At 40.7% G+C, this 27,495-nt stretch overlaps 1 protein-coding gene across 1 annotated transcript in view; it reads left to right on the top strand.

The window, feature by feature from the left end:
• LOC120945783 (putative ferric-chelate reductase 1) overlaps positions 1-26,994 on the top strand; it is a 61,985-nt gene extending 34,991 nt beyond the window's left edge. Inside the window, exons 7-16 of the mRNA XM_040360186.1 lie at positions 2,926-3,027; positions 3,122-3,269; positions 3,898-4,011; positions 5,294-5,406; positions 15,920-16,006; positions 18,443-18,540; positions 22,310-22,368; positions 22,489-22,626; positions 25,090-25,115; positions 26,614-26,994. Of these exons, the coding sequence (XP_040216120.1) occupies positions 2,926-3,027; positions 3,122-3,269; positions 3,898-4,011; positions 5,294-5,406; positions 15,920-16,006; positions 18,443-18,540; positions 22,310-22,368; positions 22,489-22,626; positions 25,090-25,115; positions 26,614-26,697 (969 nt within the window). The 3' untranslated portion in view covers positions 26,698-26,994. The remainder of the gene's footprint in view (positions 1-2,925; positions 3,028-3,121; positions 3,270-3,897; positions 4,012-5,293; positions 5,407-15,919; positions 16,007-18,442; positions 18,541-22,309; positions 22,369-22,488; positions 22,627-25,089; positions 25,116-26,613) is intronic.
• Positions 26,995-27,495: the final 501 nt, after the last annotated feature.

Consider the following 27,495-nt stretch of genomic DNA (forward strand, 5'->3'; position numbering starts at 1 on the left):
AACAGCACTATAAAGGGGAAGTTCCATTCGCCTTTGGGCTGCTTTAGCTGATTCCGTGTTGGTAAAAGACCATTTGCGCTTTTTCGTCTGTTACAGTGTGATGAATGCGCTTACTCCCATTATGAACGGTAGTTTTACCAGAACGAGCGCTCCCGTCTCACTTGATTCTGAGCATGCGCGGGTTTCTTTACGTCGTTCTAGCCCACACACGATCATTTTTTACAACCCAAAAAACGACATCGTTTAAAATTACGTTAATAAAAAAAAATTCGAACATGCTGCATTTTTTGTAGTTTTTTTTCAGAACCTGAAAAATGATGTGAAGCCCACACACGATCATTTTAAATGATGTTTTTGAAAAACAACGTTTTTTTTCATGCCAAAAAATTATCGTGTGTACGCGGCATAATAAATGGTTTCTGATGCTGTTTTTAAAAGGAACTGACAATTTTTTTTAATTCAGCATGCTAAATGGAAAAAAATAAGCACTGTGTTTACAAAAGACCTTGGTGTTTTCATCCAAAGAACTATTTAACCATTTTCAGTCAATGTAGTAAAAGCTTAAAGCAAAATTTCCGCCGAAAACCCCCCCAAAAAAGTAAGTCAGCAGCTACAAATACTACAGCTGCTGACTTTTTAATTTAAGGACACTTGCCTGTCCAGGGCGCCTGCGATGTCCTCACCCAAAGCCGACACGTCCCTCTGCTCCCGGGTGGAGATGCCGGCATCTTCAGTAAGGGAATTGGGAAGTGAAGCCTTGCGGCTTCACAGCCTGGTTCCCTACTGCACATTCGCGAGTCATGCTGCGCGTTCTGAGTGGTCCCAGAAGATGGCCTAGGGGCCAGACATGGCATAGATCAGCGCGGATACTGCAGTAGGAGTGGGAGCAAATACCTGTGTTGGGCATCTGCTCCCCCCTGAAAGGTGCCAAATGTGACACCGGAGGGGGGGGGGAGGAATCCAGACAGTGGAAGTTCAATTTTTGGGTGGAATTTTTTGATGAAGGTCTGTGTTGACAAGCTTCTTGTGTTAGTCCCAAGAGCTAAAACAATTAGTTCTAAGCTCCGTTTACAAAAAGCTGCCTTTTTTTTGGAACATAAGTTCTTTTTTTGAAAAAATACGTTGCTTTTTAAACACCAGACGTTGACAATTTAAATATGAGCATATTAAAATGCAGTTTTTGTAAAAATGGAAGCGGCACCTTGCACCATGTACTCAAGGTTGTAATAGTAGATACGTTTGGACTGGGCTGAAGCAGTGAAGCAGTAAAAAAAAAAATACGTGCATGGGCCTGTATAATGCCTGTTCTTGCTGTTGGTAGCCAAAATTGAGCTGAAACAGGTAATTTACACAGTCATTGGCAACTATTTGTTCCCTTGATCCCTGAACTCAATCCAGACTAGAACCATAGTTATATGTAGACCCAAAATACATTGGCACTTGTTGAACACAAAATGTATTCTGCTCTTTTACCAGTGGAGTTATGTCTTTGATTTACGAAGACTGTAGAGTGCAAAATCTGGGGCAGCTCTGCAAAGAAACCAATGAGCTTCCAGGTTTTTATTGTCGAAGCTTAATTGAACAACCTGACCTTAGAAGCTGGATACCATGCACAGCTGCACCAGATTTTGCACTCTCCAGTTTTAGTAAATCAACCCTTTGTTTTCTAATTTCTTTCCAACATTCCACTTGGCAGGTGAGCTGAAACAAGAAATATACACTGTTTCCGGCAACTATTTATTTTTACTGAGCCCAGTTCAGACTCTAACAGTGTAATATTCCAGTCCCTGATGAAGGATCCCTGTAGCCCTTGACTTCCTCCCCCTCCTACCACCTTCCACCACTCAGCTTGGTGTAAAAATCAAAAAATTGAAATGTACAGATTATCGGCTTAAAGGCAGCCGAAATATCGGTATCGGCCCTGAAAAAAACGATATTGGTCGATCCCTAGGTACATAGGGCCAGATTCACAAAAGAGATACAACGGCATATCTCCTGATACGCCATCGTATCTCTGTTTCTAACTATGCGACTGATTCATAGAATCAGTTACGCATAGCTAGCCCTAAGATCCGACAGGTGTAATTGTTTTACACTGTCGGATCTTAGGATGCAATACCGCGGCCGCCGCTGGGTGGAGTTTGCGTCGTATTCCAGCGTCGGGTATGCAAATTAGCAGTTACGGCGGATCCACAACGGATTTTCGCGTTCGCTACGTCGTCCATAGTCAAGTTTCCCGTCGCAATTTTAGTCGTTATTTGACCTGCCCTAACTTTACACAGCAATCGTATTGCTGTATAAAGTATGGCCGTCGTTCCCGCGTCGAAATTTTAAAACTAACGTTGTTTGCGTAAGCCGTCCGGGAATACGGAATTACTCTACGCGCGTCGACGTTCGAAAAAATTACGTCACTGCGCGCAAAGCACGGCAGGAATTCCGAAACTGAGCATGCGCAGTAGGTCCGGCGCGGGAGCGCGCCTAATTTAAATGGCACACGCCCATTTAAATTACGCGGGCTTACACCGGAGGCCGCCGGCGTAGTTTTCATCGCAAGTGCTTTGTGAATCAGGCACTTGCGATGAAAACTTGCGGCGGTGTAACGTATCTACGATACGTTACGCGGCCGCACTTCTACCTGAATCTGGCCCTTATTGTTGAATACAAAGCCTATCCTGGTATTTCCAGTGGAAAGCTCTTCTTCTTTTTTTTTTTTTCTTTTTTTTTTTTATCTTCCAATTTCTTGTCACAGTTCCAAAGAGACATCCTAAAAAAGGTTCCCTGGGACCAAAGAGCTGCCAACCAATCTTCACATACCTCTCCTCACAAATCATAGAGTCCAGAACTCCTCAATTTCTCCATAATACAGTAATTGGCAAATTTCTCATACGTTCACCTGTACTACATATGACTTATTTTCATTTCCAGGGCAATGATGATGTTTATATCTGTACCACAAACTCATCAGGAAACATTCTAGTACAGCATGGGTACACCACAGGAACTGTGGCTCCTCAACTCAGCAACTCGGTAAGTGTTTATTTGACAAAGCTTCAAAAATGTTCAGTCTGAAGTTCTAACCTTTTTTAATGTAGCTTTTTTTTTTTTTTTTTTTTTATTTCAGAATACAGCAGGGAATATTGTCACATCCTATATAAATGGTGTATTGAAATGTTCCTTTATTACTCAGAGTAGCATTTCTACTCAGCAACGATCTAGTGCCAATTCAAGCTTTTACATTTTTCTAGTCAGTGGCCCATCAATTGCTAGTGGTAAGTATAAAACGCGTGTATCTAAAGTTCAACCAATGCATAGTCCATTCAATTGATGCATCTCCTCTGTGCTATTTTTTCTTTTTTATCATACTTTTGGGCTCTGTACTCAGATCTGAATCCATCTGGTTCTACAGCAAACTAAATTGAATCCAAGTGTTATAGGGTGGTAACGTAAAATCTGTCCTTATATTTGCTGTGGATTTTTTTCAGACGGAATGTTGGCTCAAACTTGTCTTGCATACACACGGTCACTCAAATGTTGTCGTAAATTCCAAACATCAAGAACGCGGTCACGTACAACACTACGAAGAGCATGCGTCAAATTGGTTTCAAGCATGCGTAGGATTTTTGTGCGTTGGAATTGCATAGAGACTATTTGTTGTTGGGGGAAAAATTGAGAACCAGCTCTCAAACATTTGCTGTTGGAGATTCCGACCATGTGTACGCGGCATTAAACTTGTTTGGAGAGCTCCATTTACTTTCTGTTGATGCCTATGAGGAAGTGAGGGAAACTCTCCCTAATCAATACGTAGACAGCATTTAAAAGTTTTGACCTGGAAATTATATCTCTCAAATTTACTAATATATTGTATGTAATTTTTCAATTCTAATCCATTGCAAACAGGACAAATTGAGAAACACACCAAGACCTTGATATCCACAACTACAGTTGATATGGTGTCAATTTCCAATGTGACTGTTGCAGCAAGTGGATCGAGCCCTTTAGTTCTTGGTCATGGTGAGAGTTCAATTGTCCCTTCATTAATGTTGTTTTTTTTATTTTAGTTCCAGTTATGGCATAGGATAAACCTGTTTCCTCTGGGGCAATGTTCAGAGTAGTAAAGTAATGGGGTATTTCCAAAAATCCTCCCACTATCTTCAGCTCACAAAGTGCAAGATTGGAGTGTAATCATCATAGGTGTGTGCAGCCCATTGCATTAGGGTGTGCACCCCAAAGCTCAAACACAAATGCCTTTCTCTACAGCCACAGCTGCACTGGACAGTGAATAAATGGGACATGCTCTGTGCTGAGCGGCTTCCTGTTCATTCACAAACTTAGGCATAGTAAACTGTTTACTATGCTTCAGTTATGATTGAACACAGTGAGTGAGCACTGTGTTCATTTAGAAAAGGAAGGGGCCAGTAAATTACATATTGATTAGCTCCTTCCCCCATTCTCCATCCTTAAACTTCCCCCCCGTAGCAGCCGTGGTGAACAAGAGAGGAAAGGTGGTAAGGCAGCAGCACTGGGGTGGGAGCCCAACACGAGGGGAAGCCTGGACAGTAGGGGGTGCACCCAGGCGCACACAGAGTGATTAGGGTGCACCCAGGCGCACATGGCGCAGCCTTTGCTCAAGCCTATGGTAATCATCCACTTAGTTGATCCTTTCAAAAAACAGCTAATCGCATATGGCAGCAGTAGTTGGAAAATGAGAGATTTTATATTGTATGTGTCAATTGGCCCTCGTCATTGACATGCCATTGTAAAAGGTTACTGTACCTTTAGATAATTTGAAGACCTCATCTCATATGTTGGCACAGGATGGCTCGTTGGTTACATTGCCCTAGTGTTTGCAATAGTGTGTTCCAGAAGGGATTGGAGTCAAAACTCCAATTATTGGTTGTGTATCAAGTCATTATTGTACACAATACAGGCAGAAAAATTATCTAGAGTTTTCCCCTTTGTTGGAACATTGGTTTTGGGGTGGCAAATTGGTAGTGTGGTGAGAAAAAACAGCCATAATTCCATAGGGAAGAAAGCTTCAGAGAAGTGCCTGTAAATCCACATTTTTCTCTTACAATCTACAATAGCAGTTGCATATAGTATTTTATTAGAACAGACAATGTTTTTTCAGAGTATATACTGTACATCACAAACATATACACAAACATATTACAGTAATTCACAACATTTACAAAGAACATGAGGTTCCAGTTGCTGATGGTTAATTGTTTGAGCATCTATATAAGTTATAACAAGGTGTATATTGTATCTCATAGAATGTCTGTCTGTTTCTTAGGTGCACTAATGCTCATTGCCTGGATGACTACTGGTGGTATTGGGATGATCATGGCTCGCTATATGAAAAGTGCCGCTGGCAAACCAATATTTGGGAAGGCCATATGGTACCAGGTAAGACTACACAAAGACCCTGAATTAATACACTACACAGTGTGTATTATACTGTCTGTGTATGTACCTTGTAGGGTACCTTTTTGACTTGCTATTGAGCAGGTGTGCAGCACAGCCAAACAGTGTCCACCTTTTGTTCTACACTACATAGCACAATATTAAAGGCATACTATACTAGTCTGAAGAGGTAACATGGTTATAACTAAAGGAAATTGATATAAACATCTTAAAAATCCATGGCATCCCCAGAGTTCCCTGGTAATCATACAATTTTTCTTTTAACATGCCATGTAAATTGAATGTGTAATTTAATCTAAAGCACAATAGAGTATCTTTAATTGGGGATTAAAAAATAAGAGTTCACTCCTCCTGCTCTAAACACTGTGCCCCCTCCCGACTAATTGGTGCCAGCTCTCCAGGAGCCCACTGTAGGCATTACAAACCTATCACTTGGGGAAAAAAGGAAACTGTTCTCCATTATAAACACTTTACAAAAATGTAAGTAATCCATTCAGTGCACAGACAAATCCACCTACCCCTCCAGCCTCTAATGCATTTCACTCTGAATAGCTTAAAGGTGTTTTTGTTTTTTTTGTTTTTTTTCTAAATAGGTTCATTTAAGCAAGTGCATTGTTGGTTCACTTACCTTTTTCCTTAAATTTTCCCTTTTTAAATGTTTTTTTTTTCTTTGTCTGAATTTCTCACTTCCTGTTTCTCCTCAGTAAGCTTGCCCCCATCATCCGAGCAGTGTTTAGTCAGCCAGAACAGCTTACTGGAACAGGAAGTGAGAAATTCAGACAAAGAAAAACATTTAGAAGGGAAATTGAAGGAAAAGGTAAGTGAACCAACAATGCACAAGCTTAAAGGAACCTAGTTAGTAAATTAAAAACAACCCTTTACAACCCCTTTTACCACAGTGAGGATTGCGAGGTGGAAGATTTACATTTATTTGATTTTAATATCAAACATCTGCACCCTGGAGAAGTCCTCCAAAGGAGCTTCTAACAAATTCCAAACCTGTACCAACAATCAGACTTAAAATCATTACAATTTATAACCATGAGACCTTCTTTATGTTGGACACATTTTGTATCTATGTTTCGGATCACTCACATTGTAGTCAATCATTGGTAGCCAAAATGTTTGTACATAACAGAAGTTTGGCAGTAGTGTTTTTAGAGGACTCCCTAGGTCCTCTTTAGGACCTGCTGTGTGCAGATCTTTGATATCAAATAACTATCACAGTATAGCAGAAATGTGCCCGTGAGCCACACTTAAAGAAGCAGACCCTATAAGAGTGGCCTGGCCAGAGCCCGGCCTGAGGCTGCCATTCACTTTTTTTTATATGGGTCTGCTTCATGATGTCCGACTCATGGACATATTTTCTTCTATATTGAAGCTTGGTGCCAGGATGGGCTCCCATCCTAACCAGCACTTCCTGCGGTTGGCTTTGGACTGTAGTGTACCTCCTGACTTTTTAACTATCACCGTATGAATAAATAAATAACAAAGTGTTTAATTATTAGTAGCGCTGTGAAAAAATATTTGTAATTAACACCATTGAATAAAATGGCAAATAAATATCAAAAGTGATCAAATGCCCTTGAACACACCAAGTTTTGCAAAAATCAAATCGTAACTGGCAGTCATATAGAAACTGCAAATGCTCTACCAGCTGGGATCTCACCACCACGTCGAGTCTGACGATACTTTGGTTACGTCGCGTCTGCCTAAGTCACTTACTGGTCATGATCAAAATTTTAATTAGGCAACTATAGCTTCTGACCTGGAAATCCCCACTCTACAAATATAGGAAAGGTTCACCTTTTGAAACACGTCACAGGTTACACCCATATTTAGGCTGTAACATGTTCCAGCAGCACCCCATTACCCCCCATCTTCCCTGTGTCAGCAGACTGGGGATATTCTTCTTCACTGCTACTGTTACATTTAAAAAAAGCATGGCTGTGTGGAGTTCTGCCCACACAGCTCCGTCTTTAATTCAGAGATCTGTGAATAAATAAACTACAAGTCTAGTCTTCCACCGCAGCAGACAGCTTGTAGCTCTTGATGAACTACGAGAGTGCTTATGAACACTCTAATGCCGCGTACACACGATCGGTTAAACCGATGAGAATGTTCTTATGGACCGTTTTCATCGGACCAAACCGATCGTGTGTAGGCCCCATCGGTTATTTATCCATAGGTTAAAAAAAAGCAATCTTGTTTTAAATTTAACCGATGGATTCCTAACCGATAGAAAAAAAACGTTTGTAGGCACGTCCATCGGTTAAAAATCCACGCATTCTCAGAATCAAGTCGACGCATGCTTGGAAGCATTGAACTTCATTTTTTTTCAGCGCGTCGTTGTGTTTCACGTCACCGCGTTCTGACACGATCGTTTTTTTTAACTGATGGTGTGTAGGCAAGACTGATCATCAGTCAGCTTCATCGGTTAACCGATGAAATCGGTCCGTTCTCATCGGATGGACCGATCGTGTGTACGCGGCATTAGACCTCTTTCACACCCTAAGACCCGCTATTTGGCCGCTAGTGGGCGAATAAAGGGTTAAATACCCCCGTGTAGCACCACTGCAAAGGCACTTTGCAGGCGCTTTGGCAGCAGTGCCCCTTCATTTCAATGAGCAGGAGCGGTGTGTACACTGCTCCTCCACCCCCCAAAGATGCTGCTTGCAGGACATTTTTTAACGTTCTGCCAGCGCATCGCCCCAGTGTAAAAGCACTCTGGCTTTCACACTGGGAATGCAGAGGTGTTTTTCAGGCGCTTTACAGGTGCTATTTTTAGCCCAAAAGCACCTGAAAAACGCCCCAGTGTGAAAGGGGTCTAATAGTTCATTCACTTCCTCCAGCTTTCAAACTGAAAACCTGAAAAGAGGTATGGATAAGAAAGCTAGAGAGAATCTGCAGGAGCCTGATATTGCACTCACAAGCCACTGTTCGCAGGTGCAATGCTTTGCAGGTTCCTGCTGGGAAAATTAATACATTAACATTTTATTTTTCTGTACATATATTTTTCCCTGAAAGGTGAGCTTAAAGCGGTAGTTCCCCCCTCCAAAAAAGTTTTACCCTTAGTCTGATGCTCATTTTGTCTAGGGGAATCGGCTAGTTGTTTTAAAATCGACGCTGTACTTACCGTTGTAGAGAGCGATCTTCGCCGTCGCTTCCGGGTATGGGTCTTCGGGAGTGGGGGCGTTCCTTCTTGATTGACAGGCTTCCCGACGGTCGCATCCATCGCGTCACGAGTAGCCGAAAGAAGCCGAATGCCTGCGCACCGACGTTCGGCTACTTTCGGAAAATCGTGAGGCGATGGATGCGACCATCGGAAGCCTCTCGGAAGACTGTCAATCAAGAAGGTACGCCCAGTCCCGAAGACCAAACCCGGAAGCGACGGAGAAGATCGCTCTCTACAACGGTAAGTACAGCGTCGATTTTAAAACAGCTAGCAGATTCCCCTAGACAAAATGAGCATCAGACCAAGGGTAAAACTTTTTTGGAGGGGGAACTACCGCTTTAAATGCTTTATTGGCTGGAGGGGCATTATAGGATCTGTCTGTGCATTTAAATTGAATAATCCTATTAATGTTATGGCTTTCTTCTTTGTGTCCAAGTGGTATATGTTTAATAACTTTTATCAGCTCTGTTGTATTATAATACTTTTTTTTTCTTGGCTATGTGATAAGGTATATATTTTAGGTATGTGATCATTAGCAGATTTTTTTAATAAAATGGTACTTTGAAATATCATCCATTTTTTTTTTTTTTTTTGGCTACCTATGTGTTGTCTCTCTCTGGGGAATAGAGGTATATACTGCTTGCACATAATTTATTATAGAACACATCTCATGTGGTGCACTTAGCATCTAAGGTGTTACTCACTGACGCGTCTTTCAGTGCTTTATCAACACCTGCATTCTCTAGAGGCAGCTAGTAACTTGGCAACATTAAGCACACTGGCTCTTAGATAACCATGGGCAATTTCTGAATAATGTGCTTTCATTCATATCTCTCATGGATAAGACATACATTTAATTTAGTTATTATGTTTTTGTTGCATATCGGTCTATTGCCACTGGAAAAAAAATTTTCAGTTGTATCTAACTGTTGCACCTCTCTGACAACCTAAAGGCAGGATAGCACCTCCAGAAGCAGGGGTGGGCTAGCATTTCACTCCAGGGCTGAGTCTATGGCTCAAGGGGGAGGAGGGGTAAGTAGATGAGGGTTAGGAATCCCAGATACCATAGCAGATCATTCAGACTCTCCAGATCAATGTCCAGCTTCAGTGTCAGAACATTTAAGCTGAGACAGCAACACTACAAGCACATACCCAAACTTCAGCGCATCCTTTAAGCTGGCAGTTTTCCTATGGGAAAAGACTGCGGTGGAGCATACACACGGCTGGGTTTCCCAACCAAAGCTTTAATGGCAGTTTTACTGTCGGGAAACCCGGTCGTCTGTCGGGGGAAAAAGTTACCGATCATGTTCTCGGTTTCCCCCACAGGTTTTCCAGAGGTAAAAAGTCTGCTGGGAAACCCGTATGTGTATATGAGGCTTGAGAAATCATAAGCCAATTTATGCTGGGGGGGGGGGGGGGGGACCAGGTGAAAAACGATACAATCAGTCTAAGCAAACTACAGCCCAGCCAAAAACTAAATTGACATAGTAGGGGTGGAGGACTGCACAGAGTTCTTCTAACCTCAACCTGATAGACCAATGCCTCGTTTCCACTGAGCGGATCGGTTCGTTACGCTATTTTAGTTTCCATTATGAAAGTGTGCCATAAAACCGAACCATACCGCACCATTCTGGGTCCTGCTTCAGATGTGGGGCCATACAAAATGGAACGGTTTGGTTAGGGCGGAGCTACAATACAGTCCACTGATTGGTGGACACGCTAGGCATTTTTTCTAAACTCTGTATGGCCCCTGACGGTCCGATTTGCAGTGGAAACACTCACCAGAATAGACCGTACCATTCTAACTGTTCCAAACTGTACCGACCCGAACCGTTCCACTCAGTGGAAACTAGGCACAACTTTGGGATGAATTGGACTGTGAGCCAGGCCTTCTCGTTATGGATGAGCTCCAGCGTGTTCGCATGGTACACGTGCAGAGCCTGGCAGGAAGTCTGCATGGCGCTGCGCTAATCACAGGCAGGGAGACATTTCCCGATGCTCGGCTGCAGAGATCGGGAAATGTCTCCCAGGCTGTGATTGGCGCAGCGCCATGCAGACTTCCTGGCGGGCTCTGCACGTGTACCATGCAAACACGCTGGAGCTCATCCTTACTTCTCGTCCACATTAGTGCCTGACCTCACAAAAAACAGGGAAAGGCTCCATCATTGAAGTTGCATTTTTTTCTTAATTTATTATGGTCAGAAATAAAAATAAAAAATACAAATCAAAGTTGGTCAGGTAAATATAGAATTTTGAATTGGAATAATTTTATTATGTAGCTAGGAGATTGAACTCCTAGCTCAAGTTCAAATGATCTTCTTAAGTCCTTTTTAACCACTTCAATACTGGGCATCAGGGGCGGACTGACAACTCATGGGGCCCCCGGGCAATAGAAGATTATGGGGCCCCTCTGGCTTACAGATGGCCACCACGCCAGGAGGCAGTGCAGAGGCAGGGCAGCTAAAATCTTGGGATATTCACATTAAAAGCTCGTCAGTTTCGGACATATCAGGGACAGATCTAAAAAAAAACAGATTTTTACATACTGTCCCTGGTTTTACTGAGCCTGGCAACCCTGATGGGGCCCCCTAGTGGCATGGGGCCCTCGGGCAGTGCCCGAGTGACTCAATGGTCAGTCCGCCCCTGCTGGGCATTTTCACCCCCTTCCTGCCCAGGCCAATTTTCAGCTTTCAGCACGGTCACGCTTTGAATGACAATTGCTCGGTCATGCGATGTGGCTCCCAAACAAAATTGACGTGTTTATTCCCCCCCCCCACAAATGGAGCTTTCTTTTGGTGGCATTTGATCATCTCTGCAGTTTTTGTATTTTTTGTGCTGTAAACAAAAAAGTGACCAATTTTGAAGAAAAAAAAAAAAAAATGTTTTACTTTTTGCTATAATAATTATCCCATTTTTTTTTTTCAGTTTAGGCCGAATATGTACTCCTCTACATATTTTTGGTAAAAAATTTGCAATAAGCGTATAGTGATTGGTTTGCGTGAAAGTTATAGCGCCTACAAAATAGGCCTAGGGGATCGATTTATGTTGTGTGTTTTTTTTTTTTTTTTTACTAGTAATGGCGGTTTACACACAGAGATCCACGTTCCTGGCTCTGTAACTGCCGATCGCGGGTACCTGGCTGACATCGTAGCGGGAGGCCCGAGGACATCATATGACGTCCACCCAGGATAGCAGAGCCACCTTGTGGATGTCCTATGTCTATACGCCGGTATTGAAGTGGTTAAAATAGCCTGTTTTATAGAGCTCAATAGTTACAGCTGACACTTTATGTAGACACATGAGCAGGAAGTCATCCTCTTCCTCCACCCTTCATTCAGATGGCCCCATACAAGATTTTATTCAAAGACAGTTATTTTAATGTAAAAAAAGCTAATTTCTGGAAAACCCATTGTCCAGCAGTAATAAATGTAATAAGCAACTTTCGAAAAAACACACAGATTAAAAATATATAAACTAAATTGAATTGAAATGTAACCACTGATTTAAAGGGGTTGTAAAGGAGAGATATATATATATATATATATATATATATATATATATATATATATATATATATATATATATATATATATATATATATATATCATTTTTTTTTTCTAAATAGCTTCCTTTACCTTAGTGCAGTCCTCCTTCACTTACCTCATCCTTCCATTTTTCTTTTAAATGTCCTTATTTCTTCTGAGAAATCCTCACTTCCTGTTCTTCTGTCTGTAACTCCACACAGTAATGCAAGGCTTTCTCCCTGGTGTGGAGTGTCGTGCTCGACCCCCTCCCCTGGAATACAGGAGAGTCAGGACGCCCACTAACACACAGCTCCTTTCTCTATATGCAACGTAGAGAGCATCCTGACTCTCCTGTTTTCCAGGGGAGGGGGGGCACGACACTCCACACCAGGGAGAAAGCCTTGCATTACTGTGTGGAGTTACAGACAGAAGAACAGGAAGTGAGGATTTCTCAGAAGGAATAAGGACATTTTAAAGCAAAATCGAAGGATGAGGTAAGTGGAGGACTACTGCACTAAGGTAAAGGAAGCTATTTAGGATTTTTTATTTTTATTTTTTTACCTTTACAACCCCTTTAAAATCATGCTCAAAAGATAATTTTTGTGCCATGTATGCTCTCACTGTCTGACCACATTACCGATGCCTGTCATATATAGCCCTGCACAATTTAGATATTTGGATAAATCTCACTGATTTCCCATAGAAGAATTGGAAGTGTTCCAAATAGCAATTTGCTAGGACATAAGCCACGTAGCAGACATGGAAGTCCATAATCTCTATATGGGTGTTACCCGTCATTCCCATGTGGGTTCTGTGAGACTAAATCCAATATGTTCAATCTCCTTCTACAAAGCTTTAGGATTCCTAATCTTAAAGGGCTTGTTTTTAGAGTTGCAGCTAGCAAACCAAAAGACCACGAGGTGGCAACATATAAAAGATGTATAATACAAAGTAAGTGATGGCCTGTGCTAGTGTCAGTATATGAATGCTTTTCAGAAAGTTTTTATGTTACTACTATTAGCGATATTTAAAGCAGGGTATGCCTTTGTTACAATCTGCCATGAAGAGATTTCTAAGGCTTACCTGTTCTAAGTCCTCTGAACTCTGTTTTCCCTATTCTCAAAAGGTTTATCTGCACAAGCACATTAATCCTATAAGCTGCTTTAGATTTATTTTTTTACTTAAGCCCTTTAACAAACCTTTTCAAAATTTTGAATATCTGCTATAATCAAGTTATGATTAAACAATTTACTTTTGAAATCAGACAATAACGAGTGTGGTTACCACTCTTGAAAGCCCTATTTAAACGAAAGGGTAAGTGTTATCTTGCACACCTGAGTCCCCATCCAGAGCTAGAGGCTACCATTACCCGATTCCTAAAAACGGTGCTATGTCTGAAGAAACCTTCTCATTATAGATGATGCAAAGATGAGTTCTGCCTTAGAACTAGCAGCACTTTTAGAAGGCTAATGCTGCGTACACACGGTCGCAATTTCCGACAACAAATGTTTGATGTGAGCTTGTTGATGGAAAATCCGACCGTGTTTATGCTCCTTCGGACATTTGCTGTAGGGATTTCCGACAACAAATGTTTGAGAGCTGGTTCTTAAATTTTCCGACAACAAAAGTTGTTGTCGAAAATTTTGACCGTGTGTACACAATTCAACGCACAAAAATCCTACGCGTGCTCGGAATCGTTGAACTTCATTTTTCTTGGTTCGTCGTAGTGTTGTACATCACTGCGTTCTTGACGTTAGCAATTTCTGACAACATTCGCAGGGAAAAAAATCCACAAATTTTGTTGTCGGAATGTCCAATCGTGTGTAGGCGGCATTACAATGCAAAATGGAGGACAGGTGGCCAAAATCTGTAGAAATAAGGTATTTTTATTTTTTTTGCAGCACCTTAGCTGTGCATTCTCCTGATCCATGCCTAAGAACCATGAACTGGTTCATGAACTGGCATCAAGTGAATTATAAAATATCTGATCATGACACAAATTTTTAAGAAAGTCTTTTATGCTGCCTACAAACCTACCTTAACAAAAGAAAAGGTCCTCAAGCGCTAAACCGTAGATCATGTTAGAAGGTTAGCGCTCAATGATGTTTTCAGAGAGTCCTGTATTTCACCTGAAGTTATTTGTGGGTTTTTATTTGCATCCCAAACAATTTTCCTAGCAGTTGTGGCTGAAATTTTAGTTGGTCTACCTGACCGTGGTTTGGTTTCAATAGAACCCCTAATTTTCCACTTCTTGATTTAGAGTTTGAACGCTGCTGATTGGCATTCTCAATTCCTTGGATATCTTTTTAGATCCCTTTCCTGTTTTATACAGTTCAACTACCTTTTCCCACAGATCCTTTGACAATTATTTTGCTTTCCCCATGACTCAGAATCCAGAAACGTCAGTGCAGCACTGGATAAAAGATGCAAGGGTCTGTCAGGAGTCCAGAAACTCATTGACCTTTTATATATATACACACTAATTACAAGCAAAAAGATCACAGGTGAGGATGGTTACCTTTGATAGCCATTCAAACACCTTTGTGTAAACTCGTGTGCATGTTATCAGGCCAAAATCACCAGGGTATGTAAACTTTTGATCATGGTCATTTGGGTAGTTTCTGTTGCCATTATGATTTAAAGAGTAAACACAGTTGATTGATAATAAATGGCTTCAGTCTAACCATGAGTGAAAAATTTTTGTGTTATCATTTATTTTCTCTGAAAAATGGCAAAGAAATCATAAATTCTGCCAGTGTATGTAAACTTATGAGCACAAACATATATTAACCCCTTAAGGACCCCTTCATGCCGATATACGATGGCAGAATGGAACGGCTAGGCACAAGAACATACCTGTAGGTCCTCTTTAAGTGCCAAGTCGTGGGGGTCGCGAGCGACAGGTCCGAAGCTCCGTGAGTGCACTTGCGGGACCTGATCGCCACCGGTGTCCTGCAATCGGTCACCGGAGCTGAAGAACGGGGAGAGGTGTAAACACACCTTCCCCGGTCTTCATTATGGCAATGTCAGTGATCGTCTGTTCCCTGATATAGGAAAAGACTATCACTGACGTCGCACGTCCAGCCCCGCCCCGCCCCCTGCAGTTAGAAACACATATAAGGTCACACTTAACCCATACTTGGCTGCATTCACACCTTTGCGTATTTACGCCCGACGCTCGTACCGCTGGAGGGGTGATTTTACATTCTTGTCTATGGAGATGGTTCACATCTCACGCCGAACGCCGCAAAACGCCGTACGCCTGCCGCCTGAAAACAAGTCCCGGACCCTTTTTTTCAGGCGGCTTTCGTCGTTTGGCATAGACAACAATGTGTTGTAAAAAAAAAAAAAGACCCGTTTTGTCGCGGCAAATCGCGGTACAATACGCCGCAATTTGTCGTGGCAAAATACGCCGCGTTATAGTGTGAATGCAGCCTAAGTGTGTTCCAAAGAATTGCAGGCCTACAATATAAAATGCCAAATTTCTATGCAAAACAATGTACCGCTTTCAGCATTAAAAATCTGACAATTCTACCGCCAGAAAATAAACTTTTCTCTTCATTTTATTACTTCTCTTGTTGGATTGACTTGGTATTTACCCTTTCATTAACCCAGCGCTGACCTCCCATTTCCATGAATCATAATTTATGAATTATAATTTAACTGTTTTTTACATGTTTTGAGAAAGTAAAGCTTTATTTGAAATTATAAATAAATTACTATTAATTTCACATTTAAACTTAATGCTGTCTTAGTTGTTAGGCTGTAATTGTTACTTTTTTTATTTTATTTGCAGACTCACTTCTTCTTGATGATTTTGACTGTAGTTCTAACCATAATAGCATTTATCATGGTCTTTGCTGAGGTTTCTGGATGGAGTGGGGTATGTATTTTCTACTTGATTAAAACCATTTTACCTTTGGGTTCGTTTTGAAAGTCTACCGCCATAGTAAGAGTTATAGTGTATCTAAACCAAAAGAAAAATAGTAATAAATTGCAGGTTACTAGTTTACAAATGGGGTGCCGGCAATAGTGTTCTTTAGTTTTCTTCCCTTTTTTTTTATTTTTTTATTTTGCTCCCAGTATATTTTACAAGAAGTGAAAAGAGCCTGGCATTTCTCGCATTATCAACAGAAAATTTCTGTAATTGCTAAAAAATATCTTCTCTTGAAGATATAAAATATTGTATTTTCCTTGGGCTCCGTTCACACTGTGAAGGTATCTTTTTTTTTTTTTTTTACGTCTGCACATTTTTGTGTGTTGGCGATTAGAACCGGCATTTTCAATTGGCTTCCTTATGTGTGAGAAAAAGGTGCATGAACGTGCACACATTTGAAAGATGTGTGGGTTCTGTACCTTTATGAAGGGGCAGTGCCATTTTGTGTGTTGCAGGAAAGCATACATTTTTGCACTCATTCCTACAACACTGCTGTGAATGAAGCTTTTAGTTACTGACCAATGTAAAAAAAATATGTAGATGCAATTAATGTACCATATTATTTCTATTTACGTCTTAGAATGTTTTTGGGTGTTGAAGTCTCAAATCAGTAATCATTGTAGGAACAGTAAATAAATATTCCTGCAAAATGCAATGTTATAGACCAAGCTTCTTCACCCAACCAGCTTGCAAAGTTCTTTTACTGACACTTTGATCATTGTGACATTTCTGCGAATCGGCTCAGGTGACACCATAGCAAACTGCTTGCTGTGGGGGCACTCAATAGGAGGGAGGGGCCAGGAGGATCCAGGCTGCTCTGTGCAAAACCGAGACTTTACAATCACTTTAAGGTAAATCTAAAGGAAAATTGTACAGAATTGAAAAGAAGTACATGTATGGCCAGCCTAAGACTCCATTCACACTTGTATGACTCCAAAGTTGTGCCCACTTTGGAGTGCAACTTTGACGCAAATTTGAATGGGTGCAACTTGAATACGACTTTTGCTTTAATCAGTTATAATAGACAACTGTTGAACAAACGTTGCATTGTATAATATTCAGGTACAACTTTCGTGCAACATTAGGTTAACATTGAAGTCTATGGCCCTCCAAGTTGTATGAAAGTCAGACAAAAGTAGTGAATAAACTACTTTTGAAGTTGCTGCAACTTTAAGTCATGCACATATGAATAGTTATTATTAGAAAATATGAGGACCGACTTGTCATGCAACTTTGATGTCCAAAGATTCATGACAAGTCGCACAAGTGTGAATGGAGCCTAAAGGCCAGTACACATGAGATTGGAAGAAATATATTGTAGGTCGAACAATCGAGTGATTATCTGATCGTTAGTATAGTGCTTTCGACAGCTGATTCCAACTTGTTGTACGACCAAAACTAAAGGTGCAGGCTAAAATATTTTTATCGTGAGCACCCAGTCTAATTTTTGTTTACTTTAGTACTGTTTTAGTTTTTGGAAAAATTGTAAGAGCAAGACTATGCATTAGAATAAATCACAAAACAATTCAAGATAATTCATCAATTCTGGTTGTATTCTGTCGTACGAGAAAGTTCAGAAACCTCTTGATTTTTGATGAGGCTAGCATGCAAAAAATGGATGATTATTCGTCCCATAATTTCATCATATGTACCAGGCTTAAAACATATAAGACAGGGTTGACTACCTAGTAGGTTTTTAGTTCTGACTCTTTAATTTTTCATCTTTCAGTAATTTTTTCATCTTTCCATCTATTAAATCTTCTGCCCTTGTTTTAACTTTGGACATTTATTTATTTTTTGCCAGTAAATGCCTTATTAAGCCCACTTCCTGTTTCTTGTCTGGTAATAAGCCTAGGGCAGTGATGGTGAACCTTGGCACCCCAGATGTTTTGAAACTACATGTCCCATGATGCTCATGCACTCTGCAGTATAGTTGAGCATCATGAGAAATGTAATTGCAAAACATCTGGGGTGCCATGGTTCACCATCACTGGCCTAGGCTTATGACATAATGCACAGCTCTCTAACTCTCGTGAGAGTTTTCCAGGAAAGGAGGGAGGATGAGTTATAAGAGGGCCAATGAGAGCTGCAGAGCAGGAGGTGTGCCTCTGTGAAAATCCAGGCTGTGAATAGGCAGCAACTTCAGCTGCCCACAGTTAAAATGGTTGCAGCCAGACTCGGTGGAGTGAGATTTCTGCCACATATTTGGCAAGCACAGAATCATGGTGTATATATAAAATATGCAAATTGGTTAAAGGGGAGCTTCAGAAGATGTTTTTATTACACATTATGTGAGCAGACCACAGTTCCTCTTTAAGTTTAACAAGTTACATAAGCATATGATGGCAGCCAAGGATATAACTGAACATTTTTATTCTTTAGGATGCAGGGGCCCATCCTGTTCTTGGATGCATTGTAATGATCCTGTCATTCTTTCAACCAATTGCTGCAATGTTCCGTCCAGACCCAAAGAGTAAAAGGTAAATGTTTCCATCTCCTGACTCTACACATTTCCCATGGTTAAAGCAATAGCCTAAAGAAGAAAAGTGTTTTAAAGGATGTAAACATTGTTACACAAACAGTAGCTGCATAGCTCCCAACTGTCCTTGATTTTGAGGGGCTGTCCCTGATTTGGAACAAGGTCCCTCTGTCCCTCTTTCCTTCTCATATGTCCCTCATTTTGGTCTGATCTGTATAGTTGTATATAAAATATGCACTTTTTATCTTTCAAAAAGTATTTCCCAGAGCTAAACCTTTCATCCAATTTCTACATTTGTTAATTTCAAAAGCCAATATAAAGGAATAGTAGTGGTAAAAAGAAGCACTTTTGGGTTAACAATTTTTTTTTTTCACATAGTTAATTCTCCTTTTAAGGGGGAGTCCTATGCCTACATACGTTTGCTAATAAGTGTCCTTTGTTCCCATCTCAAAAAGTTGGGAGGTATGGCATCTGTCATCCATGTTTTTATCCTGATCCTGAATGTAATATGAGCAAGCTAGCTAACATACCAATATAACCTAAGCTATATAAAAATCTGATTCCCAACCAATCTCCACTCCAAACATGCTCATTTTATATTGTATATGTATACATGCTGAAATATGTTGCAGATACAGTAATTTTGTGGAAGAAATTGCCAATCAGCTGAAGTTCTGACTGGCTTATAGCCTTGTAGAAATACTTTGGGGTAGTATGAGGGCCTAAAAACTAGGGATGAGCCGAACACCCCCCCCATTCGGTTCGCACCAGAACCTTCAAACGGTCCGATCGTTCGCGCAAACGTTGGAACCCCATTGAAGTCTATGGGACTCAAACGTTCAAAATCAAAAGTGCGAATTTGAAAGTCAAATATGCAAGTTATTGTCCTAAAACGGGTTTGGGGACCCGGGTTTTGCCCCAGGGAACATGTATCAATGGGAAAAAAAGTTTTAAAAACTGACGTTTTTTTTTGGGAGCAGTGATTTTAATGATGCTTAAAGTGAAGAAAAATTTGAAAAATTCCTTTAAATATCGTACCTGCTGGGTGTCTATAGTATGCCTGTGAAGTGGCACGTGTTTAGAACTGTCCCTGCACAAAATGACATTGCTATAAGAAAAAAGTAATTTAAAACTTCTTGCGGCTTAAATGTAATGTCTGGTCCCTGCAATATGAATGAAAATCATTGAGAAAAATGGCATGGGTTTCCCCCCCCCCCCTCTCCTCAGGTCATTACCAGCCCCTTTGGCCCTATATACTTTGAACAGCAGTATACAGGCGGTGCAAACAAGACAGGGACTGTAGGTTTGTTGTTAAGTAGAATCTGTTTGTAATTTTGAACTGGTACTTTTTTAAAGTGTAGCTCCAGCCAAAAAATCTATTTTTAAGCTTTTTGGAAAACATGGAGAAGGGTTATCACCCCTGTAACATTTGTTTTGCTGTCTGTGCGCATCTGTTCAGAAGATTGCACCTCACTTTTTGTCCCAATGACAAATGATTTTTTGAAAATTTGGATTTTTTAGTGAAACAAGGATTGGTGATAAAGCATCAGTGGACAGGGGACACTTCTTTTATAGAAGAGAATTTCCCTTAGTAGGGGTAGATTTCCTCTCACTTCCTGTTGTCTCCTTCCGTTTGCAAGTAGGAGTTGTTTGTAAGTTGGATGTTTGAAAGTAGAGGCCTGCCGTATATACTCTACAGACATTTGGGCCCTAGGTTTTGGTGTTGCCACAACACTGTAAGCCCTCAGTTAGTCTTGGTGGGCGCTGGAACGCCCTGCTGTGAACTATTATATCAAGAATTGTAATTGCATGCCATTGTTGAACAGTGGTAGAAAAATTGGGCCTTTGGTGCTGGTGCCACAACACTGTAAGTCCTCACAGTTACTCTTGGTGGGTGCAGGAATGGGCCCTGCTGTAAAATATTAAATCAAGAATTGTAATTAAATGCCCCTGTTGAACAGGGGCAGACAAATTGGGACTTTGGTGGTGGTGGTGCTGGTGCCACGACACTGTAAGCCCTCAGTTACTCTTGGTGGGCGCAGGAATGGGCCCTGCTGTGAAATATTAGATCAAGAATTGTAATTGCATGCCCCTGTTGAAGGGGCAGACAAATTGGGCCTTAGGCACTGGTTGCACAACACGGCAACCCCTCACAGATACTCTAGTTGGAGCGCACTAATGAACCCTGCTGCAAAGTATTGCATCAAAAATTGTATTTACACGCCCCTGTTAAACAGGGGCAAAAAAATTGGGCCTTGGGCACTAGTGTTGGTGCCACAACACTGCAACCCCTCACAGATACTCTAGTTGGAGCTAATACTCTGTGGTATTAATATGAGAACACCAGCAAATGTATTGACATAGCTTTAGGTGCACACTGTGCAAAGGACACAGTACACTAAGTGAAAATACTGCAGCTAGCACAATCACCTGCCTGCCTGTCGGTATATTAGGAAGAGCGGATCTAGCTAAACTCAATACAGTGTATAAATATATATACAACACCTGGGATGCATATGTATCCTCTACACACTGTAACTATAACTGACTAGCCTGCCTGCCTGCTCTATCTAACTCAAAAAATGACACTCTCTCTGTCTTAACCACCGCAACACACTACACAAGGCCGACTTCCAGGCGGCCTTATATAGTGTGGGAAGTGTACTAAACCCCCCGAGCCATAATTGGCCAAAGCCACCCTGGCTTTGGCCAATTATGGCTCTCCATTTTTTGCGCACTGTGATTGGCCAAAGCATGCGGGTCATAGTGCATGCTTGGCCAGTCATCAGCCAGAAATGCACTGCGATGCTGCAGTGAATTATGGGCCGTGACACGCCACTCAAATATGGCATGAACGGCCCATAACGTTCGTAATTCGACGAACGATCGAACATGCAATGTTCATGGCGAATGTTAGTTCGATACGAACGTGAAGCTCATCCCTACTAACATACAGTGGGGCAAAAAAGTATTTAGTCCGCCACCAATTGTGCAAATTCTTCCACCTAAAAAGATGAGAGAGGCCTGTAATTGTCATCATGGGTATACCTCAACTATGAGAGACAAAATGTGGAAACAAATGCAGACAATCACATTGTCTGATTTGGAAAGAATTTATTTGCTGTATAGCAGGAATTGAGGATTCTTTTTAGATTTTCTTATGTTCAGTCTGCAGGCTGAACTAAAAAAACTGAGTGTATGGCCAGATTTAGGCACTGCTTCCACTAATAGGCCAACCACAGACAGATCAAAATTTAGCTATTTAGCTTGTTCAGCAACAACTGATTGTAATTTCGATCCATCTATGGGTCACTGTATAAAAAGCTACCTACAATGATTATTGTATTCTGGTGGCTGGGAAACCTCCTGCTGTCAGTATAAAATAGCGCAGCGAAAGGGATTCCCCTATCAACACTGTGATGAGGGAATCCAGCAATTTTCTTTCCCTCAAGCATCGGTTGTATAATGTATGGCTTGCAATAGTCTCAGGAGATTTGGTGATTCTGCTACTGGGCTGCTCACTGTTCTCCTGGAGGCTCTGACATGAGGAAGCAAAGCCCACACAAAGACGCAATACAGATCAAGGCTCTGAAAGTCAGTAATAGGGAAAGATCAGCTGCTGGAAGAGCACAAGCAATGTTGAACAGTCCTTTGCCCTCCACCTGTCTTTTGCTTCCAGAACACTCTTCTTTAAAGGCAATGAAAGAACCTCAAAGCAATTAAGAAAACTGTATTATTGTCATGCTTATTTTCATCTGTTATAATTGCAGGCGCCAAATCTTCAACTGGGGACACAGACTCAATGCACTGGTTATAAAAGTGCTTGCAGGTAAGAGTGTAGTAATCTTCACACGAAGAATACGTTTTTTTTGTTTTTTTTTAGTAAACTGATTAGTGTTGTTAAATAACACCCTGTGCTAATTATCATAAACTTGATCTTTTTCTGTAGTGGCCACCATCTTTCTTGGGCTGATTCTGATAGACACAACCTCCAACAATTGGATGCCTAAGGTTATGGGTGGATTTTTTGCATGGGAGGTTCTTTTTTATATCATCCTGGAGATTATGGCAAACTTGAAAAAAGAAAGTAAGTGTCATATGGATTCCTTAAAGCCTGCTAAAACTACGATGATGAAGCACTAACCATTTGTTATAATTTGTAGGACGCTCAAAACTAGCTTGTGGGGCCAGCTCTTTTTGTATTGAAAGCATTGTTTTTGTATTTTTACAATTTTCTTTATTTCCTACAGGATTCGTTCATAATATGTTCATACTATCACTCTTGCTAACAATGGAGAAGCGATTGCTAGTGTGTCTGCCACCTGTTTGTCTAAATAAAATAAATCGGCTCAGGCACACATAGGCCTTTGGCTTCACAAGGCAGCAAATAAAGATATTTCCTGAGCATTATATCCTTCTGGTAGTTCCTGACACTTTGGTATGGCAATTTGTACATGCCTATCATTCTGGTGCTCACACAAGCGTGTCTTAGAAATTCGTTTTTGTTTCATGTGCCAAACACACTTACATCTATTTATATTTTTATCCTTTTCCTAGAATTACTGTACCTTTTCTTATCTGTCTGTTTTGTAGTCTACATTATTACCTGCTGATTTGGTACAAATGATTCCCTGGTGATGGGGGGGAATCCCTCCTGTGGAGCTATTGTGATCTCTGGGTGGGGGGGGGGGTACGCTATCCCTAGAAACTAGGTTGACAATTGCGAGAGCATGGGAAAACCCCCACACTTAGCTTTGAGGCAGTCAAAAACCGCCTGAACAATGTCATGGATAACGAGAAACTAACGGCTGTCCTTTCTGACACGCATGACAAATTTCTTAAGGTTTGGCACCCCTTAATCACATACTATCACCCTTCTAGGTTTGACACTGCATTACTATCATTAAAAGACTCCTCCTGCGCTCACCCCGTGGACCTCCTACTCCCCTCTTCTTTTCCTCTCTCTTTGCCTTCTTGCTCTGCTCCATTCTTTTATTTTAATTTTTTTCTTCTTTTTTTTTTTTTCTCTCCCTCTCTAGAGGATGCTATCCTTCAGGTTCTATTGTGTATTGTACATTCATACTGCAGGTTTACAGTCAGCTAGGCATGGCCTGGGTTCTAGACCACCTGGTCCTAAGGACTCTTCATTTTACATTTTATTTGAATATAGCATAAAATCATGGCTCATGCTTCCCCCATGCGGATGAGGGCTTTCGGGTCCAGATTAGCTTTGTATACTGTATACTTTAACAATTCATTGTATACCTGTACTGTCGGTTTGTATGACAATAAAACTTTTGTAAAAGGAAGATGTCCCCTCTATTCTGGTGACAACTCAAAATTTTGAATTTTATTTCACTTTTAGCGATAACGGAAAATGGGACAATAAGATTGACACTACCTAATGGGGGCACAGACAACCATAAAAAAAGAAAAAAAAAAAAAAACAGGCAATTGTTCTCATACCTCACTGCTCTGAAACCAAAAAAGACTTCTGCACTTAGTTATATTTAACCTTATGCTGGTTCCTGGACTTTTGAACCAGGCCTCAAATGATAGAAATGTTGTTGTTGTTTTTTTTTATGTGTGATGATAAAAAGGAGTTAACAAACTATGGTATCAAACTGTGATGCCATTGGGCAATTTTTACCAGACTATACCTGCTTTGGCTTTTTTTTTTTTTAAGAAAACACTTCGAAGGCCTTTAAATCTTCTTTCACAGCTGATACGTCTACAGGGTTAATACCTGCTTCTAAAATTACCTGAAAGCTTTGATTTTAGTTAAAAAAAAAAAAAAGCAAAACAGGTTGGGGTTGCTGCTGCAGAAGTCATTGTAAAATTGGCTGTTCTGGAATACCATGTACAGCTTTAAACCATTCTCCAAGCCTGCCATTTAAAGTATTTGAACATTTTCAAAGTCACCCTGAAAAGCACATGTAATCTGACATGGGTACATGTCCTATCTGGCAGTGCCCAGCTTCCCATGCACATTTATCATTTATTCGTTGGCAATATCTTGCTTATTATCTATACAATTGGCCAGAATTGAGTAGGGTTTGCACCTCCATAGACTTCAATAAAGTTGGCCACAATTGCTCAGACTTCAAGTCAAAATTGTGAAAACTGTTTGCAAACCAAACCTGGACAGATTTTCTAATCACTAGTTCCTTGTTAATTTCATAAATAAGATCACTGCATTTTAGATGGTAAATGTCCCCAAGAATGAAAAGCGGTAAGATGCCTGTCCTCTCATCTACTCATAAACAGATCTGTAAAATCTGTATGCAACAAGAATCTATTATTCAAACCATTTTATTTCCTTTTGAGTAGTTAACCTTAACCAATTATCATCAAACAAGGAGTGTTTGAATTTGTTGTTCTATTTTGCAAAGCTAAAATGATAAATTGAACAAAAGATATTGCAGCATCTGGATCATTATCTAAAAATCATCATGTGGCCAGCATAAGGGATTTTGGATTAGTGTGAACTAATAATATAAAGATAACATATTAAGGCTTAAATTTTATGTGTTTATTTACTGTCTTTCAGGTGTGTATGAAAATGATAGTATAAGGGTAAGTTACCGGTATCTGTTTTCAATAGAAAAAAAAACATTGTAATTTTTGCTACAGTAATTTACATCTCGGAGTTGCATACTTGTTGTGTTGGGTTAGATGGAGTAGTTCCATACAACATAATCTGATATGTTCACGTTCTCAAAATTATGACCTGTAGGGCTGGGGCAGGTGGGGAACAGGATGGGCAGCTGTCCTGGTGATTTGTTTTAATGTAAGGGGGTGACTCCTCATCAGCTGTCAAAGAAAGAGAAGCCTGTCCACAAAGAGGATGCCTACCCCATAGCCTTGCAGCACATCGTGAGAACAGGGTATTCTGAGCAGGCAGAGGAGTTCTGAGGCAGGGGACTGTGACGGGCATCAGCAATTGGTACTGAGATGCTGCAAGATCGGAAAGGGAGGGCTCAGCCAGCGAATAGCTCACATGTCCTGATGCTCTGGGAAGTCAATTTAATACATATAATAAAAAAAATACAATGGTATACTATAAAAATACCAAACTTTAGTGACAAAGTGTATCAAATATCAAAAACATAAGCATAATGTTAATACTAGTCCATGTGTCATGTGAGTAACAAGTGCCAAACATGTCTAAATGTAATTGGACCGCCAAGGATCACATAACAAGCATATCCTCCGCTAAGCCCCTTTGGAAACAATGTCACCAGCACCCCATGGGTCAAAGACAACAGTATGGCCCCAGAAAGAACAGAGGGACTACAGTGCATTAACGTTAAACAATCACTTTTTTTAAATAAAAAGCTACTTGTGCATTAAAACAAATGGCATAGAGAGTACAAAAATGCCACACTATCGCATTCACATGTGTGGCGACGTCCCCACCCAACATATTTTGTTTTCAGGGGACATCCAGAGAGTAGGTACTTAAATACAGGACGTGTGTTACTGGTCAGATCACCAGGTGAAAGCAGAGAGAAAAAAAAACGAAAAGGAAACTAATGCAGCTACCACATCTGATTGGTAAGCTGCTATATATTGCAATTTTGCTTTTGGGATTAATCAGGGCAGCCATCAGGAATTATGGGGCCCCTTACACAGCTTCAGGCATGGGCACCCTGGAGCAGAGAACCAGAGGGGGGGGGGTGCTGCCGCCTGAAATTGAGAAGCGGGGGGGGGGCCTTTACAAAAAAAAGAAGAAATAAAGTGTCCTTATAATGGGCCCTTTAATAAAAAAATATATTAGAAAAAAAAAAATTTTTTTATAAAAAAAAGGGGGGGGGTTGCCATCCAGGGCCCTGGGGGCCTTCAAACCCCTGGGGACCTCCGGACCCCTAAAAAAAAAAACTTTTTAAAGGGGGTTGCCATCCGGGCCCCTGGGGACCTCTGGGCCCCTTACAGGTGTACTGCCTGTACCCCCCTGATGGCGGCCCTGGGATTAATACCACTTTAAATTAAATGTACAATCATTCCAAATTAGCCATTCAAGGAACAGCCACACATTCAACATTTAATAATTTACTTTATTCTGTATTTGCAGCCTGAAACAAGTGTCCTCATTGTTTTCATCGCTGGAAATGTGGCCTTTCTTATAGCCCTACTGGTGGGCATTGGACAATCGTAGTATAAGAACTGCTATTTGGAAGGATAATTTTTATTTGCCAAAAGACTGTTTACAATAATTTGCTTCTACTCTCATAAGCTAATGGCTTGCTACATCTTCATTTGTAAATAACCAATGTCCATATCCAATGTGTTCAGACGCATTTTCATTGTTCAGAATGCATGTAAAGTGTTTACAATGACTGATATTTTAGCATGAATGAGTAAACACTGGGACAGATGACTGTATTTACAAAAATCATGTCAAAATTGTACTTAAGTTTTTATATAAACCTTGAACTTTGTTTTATAAAAATAATCTGTGTAGATTCTAATATTTATTTATTTATTTTTTAGCACATTAAAAATTTAGGCACATGTCCCTGCTTATTATTTTTTAAGACCTAGGGGTTGATTTACTAAAACTGGAGAGTTCAAAATCTGATGCAGTTCTGCATAGAAACCAGTCAGCTTACAGGGTTTTTTTTTTCTTTATATTTTTTTGTCAAAGCTCAAGGTTGGGTTCACATATGTGCGAATTGGATGCGTTTTTCAGTGCATCCAATTCGAATGACAGGCAAGTGTGTCCGGCTTTCAATGGGAGCAGATTGCAAAAGGGTCCTGTGCATTTTTTTTTGTGGTCCAGTTCTGGTGCGAATTCAGGCAAAATATCAGTACTAAATTGGTGAACAGAAATGCACTGGACCTCAGGCGCGAAATTGGGGCTGCGCATATGTGAACCCGGCTAGGCTGAAGCTGATTCACTACCATGCACAGCTGCACCAGATTTTGCATTCTCCAGTTTTAGTAAATCAACCCC

Source organism: Rana temporaria, chromosome 7 (assembly GCF_905171775.1).
Source record: "Rana temporaria chromosome 7, aRanTem1.1, whole genome shotgun sequence".
NCBI classification, from domain to species: Eukaryota; Metazoa; Chordata; class Amphibia; order Anura; family Ranidae; genus Rana; species Rana temporaria.